We start from the raw sequence: 16,052 nt of genomic DNA, 5'->3' as shown, positions 1-16,052 counted from the left end.
TCCAGTCTGCTGGTGGGCTGGAAAAAAGAGGAGAAATAGTGAGAGATATGTATGGAGAAGTGGCAGGGAGGAGGCCCATGGAAAGGGACATAGTGTGCTCTACAACTCCTTGGCAGGAGGGAGGAGCCAGGGGGGTCAGGCTCTGCTCCAAGCAATGGTGAAAGGACAGGAGAGAATGGCTTCAAGTTGTGCCAGGAGAGGTTTAGGTTGGATCATGGAGAAAATTCCTTCACTGGAAGGAAGGGTGGTCAGCCCCTGGCAGAGGCTGCCCAAGATAGTGATGGAGTCACCAACCCTGGAGGGTTCAAAAGGCGTTGTGGATGTGGCACTTGAGGACATGGTTTAATGGTGGCCTAGGCAGTGTTGGGGGAACAACTGGACTTAAGGTGTTTTCCAGCCTTAAGGTCTTTTCCAGCCTTAATGATTCTGGCATTCCCTGACTGGGACACAGCTGGAGACGCATCTGCAAGGAGCTACCCCACTGCAGGGCAGGGATAGCACAGGGGGCTGTCCCCTGTGGGGGAACCATGCTGGGACAGGGGCACTGCTGAGGGGCTGTGGCCATGTCCAGGCAGAGGAATAAGCAAAGACCAGCAGAAAGAAACCAAAACTGAGTGTCCCAAGGCAGTGGGGTTTGAGTGTAACATGGTGCAAACATGGGGAGCTGATGGCAGCAGGCAGGGAGGAAGAAGAGGTGTAGGCCAGGAGTTGAGCCAGAGAAAGGGGTTTAAAATCATCTTTAAAGGGTCATCTTTATTTCTCACTACCCGAATCAGTAAAGTTTGTTAATTGGCAATTCATTGAGTGAAATTGCCTGGCTCCAGGCTGTTTTGCCCACAGCAGGAGACCTGCAGGCACCTCCTGCCTGCCTACTGCTGTTGGGGAGGATGTTGGTGAGGTGGCAAAGCTGGGGTACACTGAGGGTGCAGGGCCTGGGCAGGGGTGTCCTGGGTGCTCTGTGTGGGCAAAGCTTCCCTGGGGCAGGGCCACCACTTGCACTGGGAGATGTTTAGGCCTGTCCTGGGGGTGAGTGAGAAGGGATAAACCTCAGTATCTGCCTCCATCTCCTGCCAGAATGAACCTCTGCAGTGACCCAGTCCCAGCCCTGTTAGGGGAAAACACCACAGCTGACCTTCTGTGGTGTTCTTAGAGCCATGAAACACATCTGCTCCACTGCTGGGCATCAGAAATGTTTTATTGCATGAACACTCCTCCTGCTCCATAGGGCAGCCCAGACTTGCTGCTCTTCCCTGCCCACCTGGCAGCAAGAAATCTCAGGTCAGGACAGTTCAGCACTGGCAGCAGCACTGGACCCCTCCGAACCGCAGCTACTCCTTCTCGATGCGAGCCAGGAGGTGGCTGAGCGTGGGCAGGACGTGCTCGGAGGGCACCTCGGGCCCCTCGGCCTGCCCGGCCGCCCGCAGCAGGAAGCTGTGCATGCCCGCGGCCCGGGCCGCCCGGTAATCCCGGCTGTAGTCATCGCCGATGTGAGCTGCCTGCTCGGGCCGGGCCCCGCCGAGCCGCAGCGCCTGCTCGAAGATCCTCCCGTCCGGCTTGGCGAAGCCCGCGGCCTCGGAGGTGAGCACGAACTCGAAGTGGTGCCGCAGGTTGCAGTGCGAGAGGATGGCTTCCAGCCGCCTGTCGAAGTTGGACACCACTCCCATGCGGAAGCCGAGCTGGCGGCACCGGCTCAGGGTCTCGGCGGCTCCCGGCAGCAGCTCCCAGGTGTTGGAGCTGCAGTAGTCGCGGTAAAGCTTCTCTGCCAGCTTCGTCAGGGCTGCCTCATCCTGCACGCCCGAGAGCCTGAAGCTCTGTTTGACAACGTCCAGCCACCACTGCCGGGAGCTGAGCCCCTGGCCGTGGCCGTAGTTGGGGAAGCGCCGGCTCTGGGCTCCGTACACCTCGCGGAAGGAGCGCCCCAGAGCCTCGGGCTGCACCTGCAGCCCCTGGGCCCGAGCCTCGGCCGCGTAGCTCTGGCCCACGGGCTGCCGCAGCCGCAGCAGCGTGTCCTTCACGTCCCACGTCAGCAGGCGCAGCCTGAGCATGGCCTCGGCAGCGCCCGGGGACACCGCCGAGCCCCGCGCTGCCACTCACATCCGAGGGCTGCGGGCACCCCGGCCTTTTGTCCGTCCCAGTACGAGCGTTGGTGTCCCTCCGGCGGGGCTCAGGGCCCCTCTGGGGTCAGCACGGAGAGGCGGCAGGGAGGGCAAACCCTGCTCCGAGTGCCAGGGGCAAAGTCTGCCAGGCCGGGGCAGTGACACTCCCCACGTGGGTGCCGCAGACGGGGCGAACTGGGACACCGGGGCTGCACCCGGGCTGGGGGTCAGGGGCACGGCCAGGGAGTCTGGGGAGGGCGTCCGGGGCACAGCCGGGGTGTCGGGGGAGGGCGTCCGGGGACACAGCCGGGGTGTCGGGGGCGGGAGCACCGCTGGAACGCAGGTGCAGGCTCGCGGTGTCCCCGCGGGTCCCGGAGGTGCGGGGCGGTGCCGGCGCTCACCGGGCCGAGCTCCCGGTGCGCGGGGGCTGCGGGCTGGGGGGGCGCGCAGTGCCGGGGCCCACCTGCGCCGCTGCCCGGAAGGGCCACCCCTACTGGAGAACCCGCCCCTACCGGAATTCCCTCCCATCCCGGAGAACCCGCCCCTACCGGAATTCCCTCCCATCCCGGAATTCCCGCCCCGGCCGCAATGGCCGCGCTCACTGCCGGCCCGCCGCCTCCCGCAGCCAGCGCAGCAGCTGCGGTGTGAAGTAGGTGATGATGATGTCGGCCCCTGCGGAGAGACGAGACGCTGGAGCCAGCCCGGGGACACACGGGGCATAGAGAGGGGGACACGGGGGTCGCAGCCTCACCTGCGCGCCTGAAGGCCGTGATCGCCTCCTGCACCGCCGCCTCCAGGCTGAAGGCGCCGGCCTGCGCCCCGTGCCACAGCATGGCGAACTCCCCCGAGACGTGGTACACAGCCAGCGGGTGCGTGGGGTGCTGCGGGAGCGGGTCAGTGCTGGGGACAGCCCAGCCTGCCCTCCGCACACCCCCGGTGCTCCAGCGCCCTCCCCGCACACAGAACCCACAGCCCCCAACCAGAGCCCTCCCTGCCCCGCAGGGCCTCACCCGAGCCTTGATGTCCCTCACGAGATCCAGGTAGGGCATCCCCGGCTTCACCATCAGCGTGTCCGCGCCCTCCCGCACGTCCCGGTCCTGCCATGGCAGTGTGGGGACAAGAACAGCTCGTTTTTGCCCAGGAGTTAGGAGCCGTGGTGGTTTTCCCCAGGAGGGATCGCAGGAGGCTGTGAGCCCCTCATGGCCAAGGTGGCTGGTGCTCCCCTCACCACACACATGGTGCCTGGGGAGAGCTGATGGCTTCGTGTCCCTGCACCTGACACCTGAGCCAAGCAGGGCATGGGGACAGCAACTGCACAGCTCCCAGTGCTCAGCCCTCGGGCACACACTGGGACCAGCTCTGCCAGGCCTGGTGTTTCTTTTGCTCATGGAAGGGGAACACCATTGACCATTTGCCTCCCAAGCTCTTGCTCGCCCCAAGCCCTGTGGGGTGCGATCACCCAGGCCCTATGTGAGGGTGTCCCACCCCACAGACATAATCCCACAGCCTACAGTCACCCCACTGAGGGTGTCCCACTCCACAGCCCATATTCACTCCACTGAGGGTCCCACTCCACAGCCGTACCCCCACAGCCCACAGTCACCCCACACTCACCACAGCGCGCAGGGCCAGCCCACGGGCGCCCAGGGGCAGCTGGTAACAGCGCCGGTCCCCAAAGGCAGGTTTGGACAGCGCCGCGTCCCTGCAGAGGGGCAGAGGGTGAGGAACCCCTGCCTCCCACCTCCTACAGCTCCAGAAACACAAGGACAGGCCAGGACAAGCATCTGAGCCACTGAGCCAGAGCAAGGGGGCACTCCCAACACAGTTCAGCACCCAGGGATTGCTCTGGGAGGTCCTACAGGCCCAGGCTGGCCCTGGGAGCTGTTTCAACACCCACTGCCCCCTCATGCCCAGAATTTGGGTAAAATTATGTCAGGCTCTTTTCCAAGGTCGATTCCTTGGGGATACCATGCCAGGGTCAGGCTGTTCTAACAGCTGACTCAGCTGAGGCTTGTCCTTGATGTCACCCTATGGGACAGCACTGACTGCTGATTCCTGACTGCTCCTGGAAGCTGCAGGCAGCTCCCTCTGCCTGCATTGCCACCAGCACCTGAGCAGGTGAAGGGTTGGGATGGAAGATCACCCTTCAGTGACCTTGCTGCCAGCCAGCCTCTTCTGGGCAAGTCCTTTTTGCATGGAGGAGTAGGAGTAGGGTGCTGAAAAGTGACCAGTGTGCCCCATGTGCAGTCCAGGCTCTGGGCAAGCCCCTTTCCCAAATAACTCCCTGGGAATGCACTCCCAGCCAGCCTGGCCCCAGCTGGGCACATCTGGCTGGGGGACAGACCCACCTGAAGGGGCCATAGAAGCACGAAGCAAACTTGGCACTGTAGCTCATCACCGAGACCTGCAGGGCAGAGAGGGGCTGTGAGGGCTGGGAGCTCAGGGCCACGTCCCAGTGCTGGGACAGGAGAGATTCCCTCCCACAGCTTCACCCTCCCCCTGCCACACATCTGGCACCTCACCATGTCTGGGCATTCCCCCCAGCCAAGGACATTCCCCTCCTGTGTGTGCCAGGCAGGGCAATGCCCGTGGCACCAAGGGGGCTTTTCCCCTCCTGCCCCTTGCCCTGTCCCGCTGTGCTGGAGCCTCCCATGGGGTGGCTCATGGCTGTGGCACACACAAGCCCTGGCTCACCTTGTTGCCCAGGTCGTTGGAGATCAGTGCCTGCTTTATGGCTGCAATGCGCCCGTCCATCATGTCCGAGGGGGCCACGATGTGGCAGCCTGCAGGGACAGACAGCACAGGGGAGCACTCCCAGTTAGAGCCAGGCCCAGTCTGCTTTGGGATCTGTCCAAAGCAGAGAGAGACAGCTCTGAGAGCCAGTCTGGGGTGTCACTGCCAGGGCTCCCCACCTGCTTTGGCATAAGCCAGTGCCACCTCGGCCAGGCGCTGGCAGCTGAGCTCGTTCTGGATGGTGCCATCCTCACGCAGGATGCCTGGGAGACAAACCTGGGGTTACACAGCGGAGGGACAGCTCAGTCCCCTGGGGCAGTGTGGCTCTGGGGACAAGCTGAGGAGATGCTCAGAGCAGCAGTGGGGAACCTGATGTGTTCAGGGAGGTGGATAAGGACCAAGAGCCTGCTGGGGACTGGACACAGCATGTGAGTGCTCCAGGGAAGGAAAGGCAGAGATGGGGAACACAGAGGGATGCTCAGACTCAGGGGCCTGAGGGAGGGTCTGAACCACCTGTGCCTCCCACCCTGTGCTCAAAACCCAGGAGAGGTCACCCAGGCTCAACTGCAGCAGCACAGGGAATCCAAGTCTTGGAGCAGGAGCTGGCCAGACCCTCAGCAGAAAATGGCAAATCCCAGAGGCTCCCAGAGGCAGGAGAAGGCTCAGAGGCCCCTGCTCACCACAGTGCCCATGTGAGGTGTAAGGGCACAGGCAGACATCACAGGCAATCAGCAGCTCTGGGAAAGTGGAGTGGATCTTCCTGATGGCCTGGATGGCAGGAGTGCCCTCGGCATCAGCAGCACTGCCTCTCTCGTCCTGTGAGGACACAAACACCTCAGCATGCACAGCTGACACTTCCCACCGGCTCCTCTGTGGCAGCAGCTCTGCCCAGGAAGCGTTTCCTGAACTGTGGGACCCTGTAAGGCTGGATGGTGGGACCCCACTGAGGGAAAAGGATGATGGGCAGCTAGGGCAGGTTTTGGGGCCACCTGCAGAGCTCTGGGGACTTTCTGGGTGTCACTGCAATATCCTATCATATCACAGCAGAGACCCTGAACTGCTTCTGTTTGATCAGGAGACCCCCCCAGCTCTGACATTGCTCTGACAGCCCTGTGGCTCTCCCAGCACCCCCACACCCATGCACTGACCTTGTGCACCTTGCTGGGCACCCCAAAGATGAGCACACACTTGAGGCCGTCTTCGACAAGGGGCTGCAGCATTCCCTCCAGCTTGTTCACTCCATACCTGCAGGGCAAAGGGCAGCAGCTGCCAGGCACACAGACCTGCCCTGTGGGGAGAGCTGCCCTGGGACTGGGATGCTGCTGCCCTGGGAGCAATCCAGCATCTCCAGGCAGTGGCTGGAGGTACAGGGGAGGTGTTGCCTGAACACTGGGAGGAACAATCTGAGCCCTTATCTGGGGCTCCAGGAGCGCTGTCTGCCCGGCAGGGACACTGCTCTGGAGAGATGGGCATACCCTGCCCTTGGATCCCTTATCTTGGTGTCCCTGGTGCAGCTCCAGCCCCTTTCCCATCACAGCTCCCCTGCCCAAAGCCCTGCTAACGTGCAGCAGATGCAGAGGGGAGCTGCCAGTCCAGTGGGATCCAGTACAGGACCAAAATCCACGTCCTTGCAGAGGTTTTCTGGCTGCTGCTGGAAACTCTGTTCAGTTCCAGCCTCCCTGTGTGCCCAGCCCACACAGCCTGGGAGTGCTCTGGGACAGAGCCAGCCCCTGGTGCTGTCCCTCCTAGTACTGACACTTTTCCAGCATTCCCTGCATGATTCCCTCCACTCCCTTAGCAGATGAACATTCCCACTTTGCCTGGTGCTGGGGATCTCCAAAGCAGGAACCAGAGGGTTGGAAGCCTCCCCCTGGCTCATGCTCAGGGCATAAATAAACCCTCCCCAGACACAGAGCACAGCAATGACTGGGGGGCTGGATTCATACCTGGCTTGTCCAGGAAGGCTGGGAATTGGCTCCACGGCATCAGGGCTGTCACTGTGGGAGGAGGATGGGACAGAGACGTGAGAAGGAAGCCTCTCTCCCAGACTTGTCCACAGGAGCTCTGCACCTATTTAGGAGCTCAGGGGGTACAGGGATGGGCCCAGCCAGACCCCCTGAGCCAGGTCCATCCCTGCCCCAAGAGCTGGGCTCACTCACGTGACAAAGATGGGGTAGATGAGGTTGGAGGCATCGAAGGCGGTGGCCGTGCACTGCCAGGAGCGCAGCACAGGGTGGAAGTAACCACTGTGGAGAACGGAGTCTGCCTGCATGGTGGGCTCTGCTCTCAGGGAAGGAGACTCTGAAACACCCAACAAACAGAGGGACCCTGGTGAGCTGCTGCTCTTGACACACGTGAGGAGGGGCTGGGATCCAGGCAGCCCCTGCAGGACTGACCCTGTCAGGCCATGAGCTGCAGCCCAGGCAGCTCCACCCCACCTACCCTGGGCACCCTGGGGTGCTGCAGGACCCCCATCAGCAGTCACAGCACTGCCCTTCCCATTAACAGGGGTATCACTGACTCCTCCCCACAAACCTCCCAGTTCTGTGTATGAAACCCCCATTTCCAGCCACTGACAACCTCCCCCAGCAGAACCACATTTACCCTCTGCAGGTTCCTTTCCCTGAGCCCCAAGAGGGTCATTCTTCATTCATTTTACTTTTCCTTAGTGCTGAGAAATTGTGGTTTTGTATGGAGAGGATACAGAGCTGTTCTGTGTGATCTTTAAGGTCCCTTCCAACCCAAACCATTCTATGATTCTGTGTAGCACTACATATTTATGGCTGCAGTGTGACGGTGCAGTTACAGAAGAGGGGCACCTCCAGGAGCACTGGAGGAAAGAGGCACAGGACCATCCAGGGCTCTAAAGCTCTCACACAACTCTCACAGTGAACAACTCCAGTGGCTGCTTACTGCTGGAGTTGGGTAAAACTAATTTCAGAGGTAACAAAACTCAGACATAAATCAATCATTAGCTATGAATCAGCTAATGATCATCAGCTCAATCATCAGCTAATCATGGCTGAAGCTTCTTTTGTAGCAATGTTTTATTATTTAGCAGATCTAGTAATAATTCTGTGATCAGCCCATTAAGAATTACATTTCCATGAGGCTCAATTCCCACCACCAGGCTGCTGGTGGATGTGATGGAAGGGGCCGTGGGAAGGGAGCTCTCCTGGGATGAGGTGTTTGGCTGCAGTGCAGAGCAGCAGCTGCATGACCCCAACAAGGGATTGTTTGTGCAGAGCAGCTCCAGGGACTGCTGGCTGCTCACACAGGGCCACATCCCCTGAATGCCCTGTGCAGAGGGGCTCGGGTGCCCTAGGAGACAAAGTAAAGTTCCTGCTGAAGAGTGTGGGGCTTTGGGAGCTGAGCCTGAGGGAGGTGGGCAGGAGCAGAGCTGAGATGGGATTCTGAAAGAGCAGGTGGATTCCTGTGAGTGCCCTGGGCAGGGCAGGGCTTCCCTAGGGAGATGGAGCAGCCTTGGTCCATCCCAGGAGAGATTCCCCAGGCAGGAAACCTCTCTGACCCCCAGCCTGCATCCAAACTCTCTCTGGAGAACAGAGTGGGATCAGAGTCCCCCTGGAGGCACAGCTCCAGCTCCCAGCACGGAATCCAGGGAACAAAGTTTTACACTGGCACCCACGACACCAGCCAGTAACAGAGCTGGGAGATGGCTCAGTTCTTCTGGAAAACCTTTAACATGAAGTGTTTCACCTATTTTACACACTCAAGACCCTTAAGATGTTCTAATATGGAGCCAAACTGTGTCAGAGCAGCCCAATGCACAGGACACTTGGAACAAAGGGGAATTGTGTTCAGTCCAGGGCTGGAATCGAGCCTCTCATACCCCAGGGAATTGCTTCTGCTTGGGGATGAAGAATGGCCCCTCTTGGTTAGAGGTTTACATGTATAAAAACCCCAATAAAAAATCAGGTGGTGCTCGTGGGGGATGCAGAGCAGCTGACAGAAACCTGGCAGCGTCATGGCATCCCTTGGCAAGCCATTTTTAGCCCTTGGAACGCTGCAGCCCCAGGCCTTGCTCCAGGGAAGGGGACAGCCCTCGGGTGAACCGGAGCTGGCAGCTCCAGCAGGCGCCTGGCTCCAGGCAGGGCTCCCGGCAATGGCAAACAAAGGGCTCAGTGAACAAAACCCACCTCGAGAATCCAAAAAATGCTTTAAACAGTTAATCCCACCCGAGGGAGGGGAGGGGGCCGGGTGGGACCAGAGGCACCTGACTGGATGGGACAGATAGAGGCCACAGCTCCCGAAACCGCGCTCTGGAGGAGGAGGAGACGGCACCGGCTGGGATTGCAGTGCCGAGATAAGAGCGGCACGGGTGGGTCCCGGGCTGCTGGGCCGGGTCCTCCTTCCCAGCCTCACGTCCAGGACGAGCTGCTGCCCACGCAGGGCACCCGGCGGGACCGAGGGGGCACAGCCGGGGGCAGCGGGGAAGGAGGGCAGGGCCACGGGGACATTGCACCACCCTGGGCTGGGGCTGCCAGGGCAGAGCAAATTAACCTTTCCCCAACATTCCGGGCCCAAAGCTGACTTTCTAAAGCTCTTTGCTCCGCGCACGCCGGAGGAGTTCAAGGACAGGTCGGCATCAGAGCGGCTTCACCCTTGCTCCTTCCACTGGGGCCGGCCCAAAGCCGCAGCAGCCGAACCCGCAGCGGTGCCCAGCCCGTGCCCGCGGCACTGCCCGGGTGCCTCGCTGCTCTCGAGGGACGGGAAGCGCCTTCCCAACGGGAGAACCCGGCACACGCCGGCCCTCGGCACCGGGCGGACAATGCTCGGCACGGGCTGGAGGCAGAGCCGGCGCTGCTCCGGCTCCCGACAGCCCCCCGCGAGCGGGGAGGGTTCGTTCCCTCGTCTCGCCTCATCCTGGCAGCAAGAGGTGTCCCAGCATTTCAGGACACACAAGCACACGTGGCCTCAGACGTGAGCACAATTATTTAGCTAAATCCCAGGGACATGCGGGCTCCTAAAATCCCAGCTGGGGACGGACCGGGTGTTCTAGGAAAGTGGAGCTCCCCAGGCAGACAACGGAGCTGTGGGTTAATTAACAGCCACTAACGAAGGCCAAGCTATTAAAGGGTTAATTATGAGCTACCTACGAAGGTCAAGCTGTTAGGGCAGGTTTCCCGCTCCAGGACGGGAATGAGGATGCTCAGGAGTCTGGAATTGCACCCCAGGGCAAGCGGGAACTCAGGACCGACGCCAGCTCGCAGCAGCACACGCTGCTCGGTGCGTCCCCCGCCGTTGCCACGGTTACCGAGCAAAAATGGAGCAAAAACGGAGCAAAACTGAGCAAAACCCGGGCTGTCCTTCCTGCGTTACCCGGGGCTCCTCTTCCTGCCTGCACCCAAGCGCGGCCAGGCCCCGTCTCTGGAGTCATTCCCCGGCAGCCCTGCAAGGGGCCGAGGTCGGGGAGCGGAGAAGGGGCGGACGCTCCGGCCCCAGCTCCGGTGCCCGCTCCCAGCCCCGCTCCCGGTCCGGTTCCCGGTCCCGGTCCCGGCACTCACCGATCAGCGCGTCCGCTCCGGCCGTGCGACAGTGCCCGCGATTTGCATAACCACGCCCACGATCAGCATAGCCCCGCCCCCGCGGAGGGGCTGGCGGGAAGTGTCGCTCCCGGCGGAGCGCGGGAAAGGCGGCGCGGGGGAACGGGGGCGGTGGCGGAGCCGGGATTTGGGGTCTGCGGCAGGGATGGGCCCGGGGGGGACACGGGGCACGGCCTCGGGGTGCTGCGAGGGCAGCTCTGGGTGCTGGGGCCAAGCAATCCAGTCCCGGGGTGCTGCAGGGGGACTCAGAGCCAGGTTTGGGGGTTCTGGGGGGCATGGACTAGGGCTTTTGGGATGATGGGGGGGCAGAAGGCAGGTTTTAGGGGTTCATGGGGGCTGGAGCAAAGCTCTGGGGTCGTGCAGGACCCAGAGCCAGGTTTTGAGTGCTGAGGGGGATATGGAGCAGGGTTTTGGGGGGCTGGAGGTCTATGCAGTCCAGTTCTAGGGTGCTGTGGGAGGACCTGGAGCCAGGTTTTAGGATTCTGGAGTGGCTGGGACAGGGCACTGGGCTGCTGTGAGGGTTTGGTCTAAGGAGCATGGCTGAGAGGCTGTGGTGGTGTGGTGCAGGGTTTGGGGTGCTGCAGAGGCACCTGGAGCTGGGCTTTGGGGTGCTGAGGGAAACCCAGACCCCTGCCTTGGTCCCTCAGAGCAGGGCAGATGCCAGGATCAGGTTTAGTGCAGGAATTCTGCAGCTCTCCCACCAAAGCATCATTCCCTGGCTCGCTCCAGTGCAGAAACCCTGGATCCAGATCCTGGATCTTCCCCCCAGCCTGGAACCTCCCTGGGGCTGAGTTGACAGCTCCTTCCCCCAGCAAACATCAGTGACCTGGAAGTCCCCTCCTTCTTTCCACAGTCCCTCCCTCCTCTCACACTGAGGCCGGGCTGCAGCAGCCTTCATCCTCCCCTCATCTTCCTCCATGCCAGCTACTCCAGAAACCATTTTCCAGAGCATTTCCTGCTCCCATCCCACTTATGCAACCACAACCTGCTCATTTTATAACTGACCAAAATACGAGACTCCCATTTCTGTAAAAAAAAAAAAAAATCTGGCTTTTATTTAGATCTCATTCCCTTCCAGAATATGCACCCCAGATATGTGCTGAAGAGAAAAAAAAAAGAGAGGAAAAGAGCTGGAAGGTGGGTGTTTATCAGACATGTGAGGAACACATCATCAGCTCAGGCTTCCCACAGCCTGACTGAATGCCAGCAGAAACTAGACAGCAGAAAATCGGTGTTGGTTCAGTTCTTTTCAGAAGCTGGGCTTGTGTGCGTGTGAAAATCCAGCGAGCCAGAAAAGCAGGAAGGCAGAGTGGTTCTTGTGGGGAGCTGCCACCATTTTTTGGTGGAAAGGATCCAGGAATCCTCACAAGTGCTATTTTAAAACTGCACATCATCAAAACCTGGGGGTTTTAAATGTATCTAAAACTTTCTGAGGGAGAAAGGCATTAGAACTACGAGTTCAAGTGGAAAAGCACAAACCTACACTAGCACAAGGGATACCAAGAGCTTCTCTCAACCCTTCCTTCTTGCAGGAGCCTTTTGTGAAACCACATGGGCCCCCTGGGTGGGCACACCCTGCCCTGCTGCCCTCCCAGAGGCATCCCTGGGATGACCAGCGAAGGCTCCAGAGGGACCTGGATGGAATTAGCCCATCCCCACTGGGAAAAGGGGAAAAGACAACCACAGTTCACCACTCTGTTCTAGCACATTTCAGCTTGCTGCTGCTGAGACCACCAGACCCTGGTGTGACACTGACCTGTCACCCCCAGCACTGCACAAAGCCACCTGTTTTCAGCCCTGCTCCTCATCTGAGCCCTCCTTGTGCTCCAGATTTTGAATCAGTCTCCTCTTTGTCTCTCAAAGACACTGTCAGTGTACAGTTTGCCCCGTCAGCACTGTGTGTTTTTCAGATTTGGGTTAGTTTGGGTGAGTCAGTGAGTGAACTCATGGTCCCTGTAGAGCCACCCTGTGCTGCTGCTGAGGCTGGAGGACACAGTGTCACTCACAGTACAGCAGGGAGAGAAGGCACAGCCAGGATGCAAGGAAACAAAGGGAAAAAAACAACTCAACTGGATCAAAAGCTTCAATGTGCAGCTCCCAAGCCTCTGGACATCATCACCTACATCCTACACCCCAGAAGTGACCTGTGAATGGATTCAGCCCCTCATCTTCAAGAGTCTCGTGTTCTCCTGGCCAGTTTCTGCACTGAGCACCCATCAGTGCTTTTTTCCTCTCCTTCAGAGCCAGCCCAGCAGAGTGCCTGCCCAGAGCCTGGGGAGGGCCAAAGCCCCCCAGGCACAGGGAGGAGCCACGCTGGCACAGAAAAGCTTCAGCACAGTCCTTTATGTACAAATAACAAAAGGGACAGGCCACAGAGGGGCAGTACAATGCTCTAATGGATACTCGAGGGCATGCAGCAAGGTCGATTTACAGCATTTACATCCCTCTGAGCACACCCCAGCCCCTGCCCACGAGCCAGCTCAGTTGTCCACCTCTTCCTCATCGTTTTGCTCTTCCTCGTCCATCCTTTCATCATCGTCATCATTGTCCTCCTCTCGGCTCTTATCTTGCTCCTCCGAGTCTGCCTTCTTGTCTTTATCTTTCCTGGCCTCTTTCTTTCCTTTCTGCTCCCGCCTGTAAACTGGAGGAGAGGAACAGTGAGGGCTTGGCTCTGGCACAGACAGGTCAGTGGCTGAGGTCCAACATCCACTTGCTCTCCCGGCTTTGGAGGGGAGCAGGGAACTCAGAGCACAACTCACCCTACGAGCTGAGCTGTGCTGAGCAGCTCCATAGGAAATCAGGTTAAATTTCAGCAGAAAAATGCTGAAAAGGATGCAGGAGGTCACATTTACAGGCAGCACCTACGGCTTTCCTTAGATAACATAATAGGGGAGTGAGAGCAGATGAGACTTTCTCAATCCTCATCAGTTGTGCAATAATGTTATCCCAGTCCCGTTAAGGTGCACATTAGTTACTCCCCAGGCAAACTGCAGAGTAGGATGCTGGGCAAAGAGAAGAGAAACAAGACAGGCAATAAGTGTTGCTTGTCCAGGTTGGAGGAAAGCAGGACTCAGTGCCTCTCAGAGTCCCTGGACACCCACGGAGCACGGTACCTTCCAGGGATTCCTTCAGAGGGGCCACGAATCTCTGGAACTCCATCTCCTCCATGGCAGAGAGCACATCCCCAGCATTCAGGGTTTTCCTCTTCCCCTTCATGGCAAAGTTATTTGCACTAGGCAGAACCAAAATGAGAGGGAATTGGGAACTGTTAGCAATTCCATCTTGTTTATTAAAGTCATAAGCACATAGAAAAGCCATCTCCAAAACATTTAGAGATTTTTTATCATTTACTAAAGGAGGTTTGAGACATTTTTGTTTACACTGGCTGTCTGTGCTTTCCCACAGTGTTAGTTTCTGCTTGCACAGACCTTTTCTATGAACAGGAGAAGGAGAAAGCCTGAACCTTGGCTGTGACAGTTCCACACAGCCCTAGAAGCACCTGACACTAGAGAAGTGACTGCCTGCAGAGAATATGCCGAGCCACCCCAAAATGTGACTGTGTCCTCTGTGACAGCTCTTGCCCTAACACAGCTTCATGATGAAGAGCCTGACAGTGAGTCAAGTGCCCCTGCCTTTGCCAGGAAGGCTGTGCAGCCACGCTCTAAGGTTAATGGCAGTTTGGGACTCCTCTTTTTGGGGTGTGGCTGTGTCCAGAGCCCAGCTACCTTCCCATGGGCTGCTCTGGGCAGTCCAAACTCACCTGTTGCAGCCTGGCAGACTGGTTTATTTATATAAACAGGCAATACAGAAAACCAACACTGGGAAAGAGTCCCCAGGCCAGCAGAGATGAATTATCAATCAAGTGCCCCAGTGACTGCTGCACCAAGTCCTTACCATGAGGTTGCATAGAGCACAAACACACTCGCTGCTCGGGAGATCGCGCTCCGGGCTTCTTTGGAAATATTGACTCCATCAGGAAGCTGAAAAACAAATACAACTTTTATCAGCAGCTGCTAAAAACGACTTAAACTCACATAATTCAAGTGTCAGCATGTTAAGGCACTCAGAGGGCTCAGAAGAACTGGGAACTGCTCTGGGGTTGCTGACACAGGAGCTCTGCTCCCACTGGAAGCCCAGGGCAGTAGGAATGTGTCCCCAAAGGCAGAGCTGAGCAGAACCCAGTGACTGGAATTTGGGGTCTGGCCACCGTCTGCAGGTAACTCATCCTGTGACTGCCCAGCTCCTGACATACGTGCCAGGCCCAGATCCACCCAGCAACACCTCACAGCTCCAAACTAAACAAACTAAACTAACCACTGGGAATTATTCTGGATCTTTATATAGACACGGACGTGTGTGCTGAAGTTTTGGGGGGGCCTGGTTCGCACAGTGCCACCGTGGGAGCTGGGCTGCTGTGAGCTGCACCGGTGCAGCTGCATCCCCTGGGACGCTGCAGTGAGGGGGCCGCAGCCCCGGTGCCCGAGGGGGACAGCCCAGGGCAGAGCCCCGCGGGCGGGGACACAGCACGGGCCGGGGCCGGGGCCTCCCGGGGCCGGGATCTCCCGGGGCTCCGCTGGACCGCGGGGCCCGGCACCCACCGCCTCCTTGATGATGCGGGTGATGACGGCGTTGGGCAGGTTCAGGTCCTCCGGTCTCTCCGCCATCCTGGGCCTCCTGCAAGGCAAACACGGCGTCAGGGGCGCGGGGATGGGCGGGATCCCGGCGGGACACGGCAGGATTCCCTCAGAACAGGGGGATCGCGGTGGGACACGGCGGGGTCCCCTCAGGACAGGGGGAATCCCCTCAGGACACGGCGATCCCGGCCCGGCCCGGCCCGGCCGTACCCAGCCCGCGCTCCGCCGCCGCCCCGCCCGCTCCCGGCGCGCACCGCGGCCCTGCCCACACGGCGGGAAATGGCGGCGGCGCCTGAGGGGCGGCAACAGGAGTGGGACGGGAAAGGGAAAGGAAAAGGAAAGGAAAAGGAAAGGGAAAGGAAAGGGAAAGGAAAGGGAAAGGAAAAGAAGGAGAGGCAGGCATAGGAACAGGATAAGGGCAGGGATAGGGACAGACATAGCTAAAGGTGTAGGGACAAGTGTAGGTGTAAGGCCAGGTGATGGTGAGGGGACAGAAACAGGTGCAGGGATAGGTTCAGCTATAGGTGAAGGGACAGGGACAGGTTCAGGTGTAGGTGAAGGGACAAGGACAGATTCAGGTGTAGGTACAGGACAGGTTCAGGTGCGGGGACAGGCTCAGGTGTAGGTGAAGGGACAAGGACAGGTTCAGGTATAGGTGAAGGGACAAGGACAGATTCAAGTGTAGGTACAGGACAGGTTCAGGTGCGGGGACAGGCTCAGGTGTAGGTGAAGGGACAAGGACAGATTCAAGTGTAGGTACAGGACAGGTTCAGGTGCGGAGACAGGCTCAGGTGGTCACACTGCTGTCACTGGGGGTTGCTGAGGGGCTGTCAGGGCTGGGAGCAGGGCCAGGCACAGGCACAGCCTGGGAGGGGGAGCTGGTGCAGCCCTGGGACAGAGCTGGTGCCTGTGGAATTGTTCCCAAGGTCCCCCAAAGTGCTTGGGATCAGTAAGGCTCCCTCTAAGGCTGTGTGACACTGTTAGTAAGGCATTACTGCATCCTCAGCCAAGAGTGTGTGGCTGAC

At 59.2% G+C, this 16,052-nt stretch overlaps 3 protein-coding genes across 4 annotated transcripts; all 3 read right to left on the bottom strand.

The window, feature by feature from the left end:
• Positions 1-1,174: 1,174 nt before the first annotated feature.
• Positions 1,175-2,562, bottom strand: HDHD3 (haloacid dehalogenase like hydrolase domain containing 3). The gene has a single exon (XM_036394173.1). The coding sequence runs from the start codon at positions 2,043-2,045 to the stop codon at positions 1,329-1,331; it is 717 nt and encodes a 238-aa protein (XP_036250066.1). The 5' UTR covers positions 2,046-2,562; the 3' UTR covers positions 1,175-1,328.
• A 68-nt stretch (positions 2,563-2,630) lies between these two features.
• On the bottom strand, positions 2,631-10,412 carry ALAD (aminolevulinate dehydratase). The gene is made up of 12 exons (XM_036394172.2): positions 10,355-10,412; positions 6,989-7,130; positions 6,776-6,826; positions 5,978-6,074; positions 5,510-5,645; positions 5,009-5,092; positions 4,791-4,879; positions 4,445-4,500; positions 3,711-3,798; positions 3,107-3,193; positions 2,848-2,977; positions 2,631-2,768 (listed from the first exon to the last, which is right to left on the bottom strand). Exons 2-12 carry the CDS (start codon positions 7,099-7,101, stop codon positions 2,695-2,697), a joined length of 1,005 nt encoding a protein of 334 aa, XP_036250065.1. The 5' UTR covers positions 7,102-7,130; positions 10,355-10,412; the 3' UTR covers positions 2,631-2,694.
• A 1,112-nt stretch (positions 10,413-11,524) lies between these two features.
• On the bottom strand, positions 11,525-15,274 carry POLE3 (DNA polymerase epsilon 3, accessory subunit). Of its 2 annotated transcripts, none has more exons than XM_036394212.2 (5): positions 15,238-15,274; positions 14,992-15,067; positions 14,288-14,373; positions 13,507-13,625; positions 11,525-13,034 (listed from the first exon to the last, which is right to left on the bottom strand). In XM_036394212.2, exons 2-5 carry the CDS (start codon positions 15,055-15,057, stop codon positions 12,874-12,876), a joined length of 432 nt encoding a protein of 143 aa, XP_036250105.1. In that variant the 5' UTR covers positions 15,058-15,067; positions 15,238-15,274; the 3' UTR covers positions 11,525-12,873. The 2 variants fall into 2 exon arrangements, 1 of the variants encoding a protein (XP_036250105.1); XR_004981267.2 differs by lacking the exons at positions 14,992-15,067; positions 15,238-15,274 and adding exons at positions 13,153-13,395; positions 14,708-14,918 and having other exon boundaries at positions 12,920-13,034.
• Between the last annotated feature and the right edge of the window lie 778 nt (positions 15,275-16,052).

This window comes from Molothrus ater, chromosome 20, assembly GCF_012460135.2.
Source record: "Molothrus ater isolate BHLD 08-10-18 breed brown headed cowbird chromosome 20, BPBGC_Mater_1.1, whole genome shotgun sequence".
Classification (NCBI taxonomy): domain Eukaryota; kingdom Metazoa; phylum Chordata; class Aves; order Passeriformes; family Icteridae; genus Molothrus; species Molothrus ater.
Note: the sequence above shows the minus strand (reverse complement) of the source record. Positions and strands in the feature narration are given on the sequence as shown.